The sequence below is a fragment of the Hibiscus syriacus genome, unplaced genomic scaffold (assembly GCF_006381635.1).
Source record: "Hibiscus syriacus cultivar Baekdansim isolate YM2019G1 unplaced genomic scaffold, ASM638163v2 tig00110548_pilon, whole genome shotgun sequence".
In the NCBI taxonomy this organism is placed as follows: domain Eukaryota; kingdom Viridiplantae; phylum Streptophyta; class Magnoliopsida; order Malvales; family Malvaceae; genus Hibiscus; species Hibiscus syriacus.
In genome coordinates, this window is record NW_024062775.1 from 3116763 (window position 1) to 3120104 (window position 3342).

Consider the following 3342-nt stretch of genomic DNA (forward strand, 5'->3'; position numbering starts at 1 on the left):
TTTCACAGATGGAATAGTAGAGTAGATGAATTTAGTTTATGTCAATAGCTTGGGAATTGAACTCTAAAGATAATATTTTCTGACCTTCAACGACACCTAGACTATAACAAGTTCTCGATGAGCTTAAGAAATTGAATTCGTATACCCAGGTTGTTAATATAATTATATATATACAATAAAGCTAAGCTATTCCTCTAAGGCAATTAGTTAAAAGCTCTAACTTTATGGATAGATTCTTTCAGCTACCCAAATAAAGGCAAATAATATATATGTATATATATATACAATAAAGTTGAGTTATTCCTCTAAAGCAATTGGTTAAAAGCCTTAGCTTTATGGATAGATTCCTTCAGCTAGTTGAGAACAAGCAAATTAAATTAAATTTATTAAATGAGTATCGGCTAAAATAGACCAAGTGAGTTGAGGAACACTTGTTATAGTCAACTTCACGTAAGCACTTAGGAATTTTGTTTTTAGACCGATATTTAGGCACTGTCTTTGCTAAAAGAGTCTATAAAGCTTGAACAAATAGAAGATTTCAAAAAAACTGAAATGGAAGTGTTCTAAAAAGGTCTAGTAGTTGAATATGCTAGTTGCTTCATTTTATCGGCATCCGATTGAAATGTTGAGCGGAGATAGAGGGGCATGCCATGATGTTTGGAAAGATGTAGCGTCATTAATTTCAGGCACCATTGAATTCCATAACCAAGACAATCAATGAGTCTTGTTCATCCTAATCCTCAAATCTGAGATCTCCTTCCTTAGGACCCATTCCGAGGAGATGACTAAGTTTACCTCTCCCTTTAAGGAAAGTACGAACCAGTTGTGACCACTTAAGGCAGTTTTTTCTATTCAACATATAAGCGGCTTGTATGTTTTGTAAGTCACTTATCAAATTAGAGTGACTTCTCTCACCCATTGTGCCTCCTTGAGCAGTTTTTCTACCACTGTAGTCACCCGTATCACCTATATTTTGTTGATCAGGTGCCATACTCTCTTAAGAACTAAGAAAAACGCTCAACAAAGAGATTAAGACCAAAAATCGACTAGCTTTGATACCATGACAAAAGCCATGAATTTTATTGTAATTCACTCTTATTAAACATGTAGGGAACTTCCAGTTATATATACAAGCTTAGGCCTTATCTTAGGTAACTTCTAAACTAGGTAAGAGACTAATTCTAGTAATAAAAAGAATCCCTTAGATTTAGGGATACTAACTAGATATAATATTTATAAATCCAACTCAATCTTCTTAACTTAGGTAACTAATCTCTGACACAGGGCAATGATACTCTCCTGCACAAAGGTAAGGCACAATTTAATATCCTCGAGGCATCAAAAGTAAACCAAACATGAAAAGACTGAAGACATCGAAAATAAAGTTATTCTAAAAGTGTAAAATCTAAACGAAAAACAATCAGTATACCAACACAGCTGCACAGAAAACAAGAAAGCGGAACAATACAATCTAAATGACAACAGTCATAAGAAGACCAAGATCATTATAGCAAGGTTTACATATATTACGCATGAGACTTAATAGCCTTTATTCACACAACCACCAAAGAGAATTTCAAACATTTATTCCATTTCACAGTAATGGAGAAGGTTGTTTTGACATAACCTACAAAAATTATAATGTGACACTGAAGAACAAAGCTGTTAAATAGAAGAGTCTACTTCCAACTTCTTTATTATTAGGTAAAAATTTAAAAGAGAGAGTGTATTCTAGTCTGGAAGGACATTAACTACATAAACTAATAAAAGAGCAGGGAATAATTTCAAAAGGGCAGAAGGTGCATTCTTTACAAACCAGTTTATAGAGAAATGAGAATAACCTAAATATAACATGCAACAATCATCCCGTGGTTTTGTCTATGCAACCCAAAGTAACTATATGACATCTAAAATTCACATGGCATAACTAAAAGAACAGACACACACTCAAGTTCTACCTTGTTGAGAAAATTATACAGAGTCAAGTAAAGGATAGATGACTAAAGTCGTCTTTCTTAACATAGCTGTATCATGTGCAAAGAATACATCCTCCATTAGTCTAATGCACCCAATGAATCTAGAAAGCTATTAATGCAATCTAACTGTAAAACAAACAAGGAATAACATCTTTATTACAGTATATTTTGTACTAAAAGGAATAATATTTCAAAAAAGCAAGGCCCTTTCAAAATGAACTTTAAAAATTTTACTTCTAAATCTAAATAATGCCTCGCTGACATATCACAGTGACAATATGTCATATAGTTGCTCAATTACTTCAAATGGTTCGTTTTATTAAAAGTATGAATTCGTAAAAAAAAAAAACCCTAACCTTCAGAATTCTTGTGGAAAGTAAGATTGATAAGATCTTCTTGCTTCAATGTAGCCCCAGTAACCGGATGTTTCCCATACTTCCTAACATAAGGAATTATATTCCTTCACCAGAAAACAATAAATAAACCCTTAATTGCACTTACAGATATATCAAGCTAAATAATTCAAATTGAAAATAAAAAGATACCAACATCAAATCGAAGACGCTGCCATCCTTGGTGCATACGGGCAACTCAAAGGGCGTGAATGTAAGACTGAATGAGAAAACGAAAAAGGAAAAGAAAAAAACAAAATGTTAAAATTTTGCAACTAAATAAGCATGAACTTAATATAGATACAAGAAAATATGGGAACGGAAAGAGAGGTATACGCGCAGCAATAGAAGGGAAGGCGTTTGAAAGGGGTACGATTCTCTTTGGATCTAGCGCCGCCCCACTCGGTAGCCCATTCCGTCTTCGTTATGAACATTCGATCCTTGCTGTGCTATTTCTTCCCCATCTTCGCGAACTTCTCTGGGGCGATTCAATTGCGTTGGGTGTTAGGGTTTATGATTTGGGGGAGCGGGAATTGTATCGTTTTCTGATTTAGATATTATGGGGGAGGTTTTGACTTTTGACCGTTTTGAGGCGGTGAGTCCTGCTGAGTGCCTGCTCCGATGATTACCGACTTTTTGAATTGGCAAAAACGACCCAATTGAAAGCCCGTTTAAAGAATTGGGCTTTCTAAACAAATTAAGACTTAATTATATTTGAGGTCTTTAATTTTTATTTTTATTTTCTTGAAAATTTTATTGCGATCATTGAAAAAAATATAAATATAAAAAAATAAATAAAAAATAAATTATTAATTTTAAAAAAAGAAAGAAAGATGACGATAATTTGGCAAGCATTTAAATTATACTTAAATTGGTAGATACTACAATTACCGTTAGATAAAAAATTGGGGTGTGCGCCCCTCTCTTACCCTTAGGGTGCGTTTGATTCACGGAATATAAGATTATCAGTGAGA

General features: G+C 33.7%; 1 protein-coding gene across 1 annotated transcript; it reads right to left on the minus strand.

The window, feature by feature from the left end:
- Nucleotides 1–1139: 1139 nt before the first annotated feature.
- Nucleotides 1140–2953, minus strand: LOC120130840 (peptidyl-prolyl cis-trans isomerase CYP65-like). The gene is made up of 4 exons (XM_039147993.1): nt 2705–2953; nt 2526–2588; nt 2333–2436; nt 1140–1299 (listed from the first exon to the last, which is right to left on the minus strand). The coding sequence occupies exons 1-4, from the start codon at nt 2800–2802 to the stop codon at nt 1256–1258; spliced, it is 309 nt and encodes a 102-aa protein (XP_039003924.1). The 5' UTR covers nt 2803–2953; the 3' UTR covers nt 1140–1255.
- Nucleotides 2954–3342: the final 389 nt, after the last annotated feature.

What these genes read in the sequence shown, in the direction of transcription:
- LOC120130840 (XM_039147993.1), bottom strand. Translation starts at nt 2,802, where the DNA reads ATGTTCATAACGAAGACGGAATGGGCTACCGAGTGGGGCGGCGCTAGA. An exon ending in CTTCCCTTCTATTGCTGCGC is followed by an intron (nt 2,589 to 2,704) that starts GTATACCTCTCT and finishes TTTCTCATTCAG; the next exon opens with TCTTACATTCACGCCCTTTG. An exon ending in TTTCCACAAGAATTCTGAAG is followed by an intron (nt 1,300 to 2,332) that starts GTTAGGGTTTTT and finishes ACCTTTGTGCAG; the next exon opens with GAGAGTATCATTGCCCTGTG.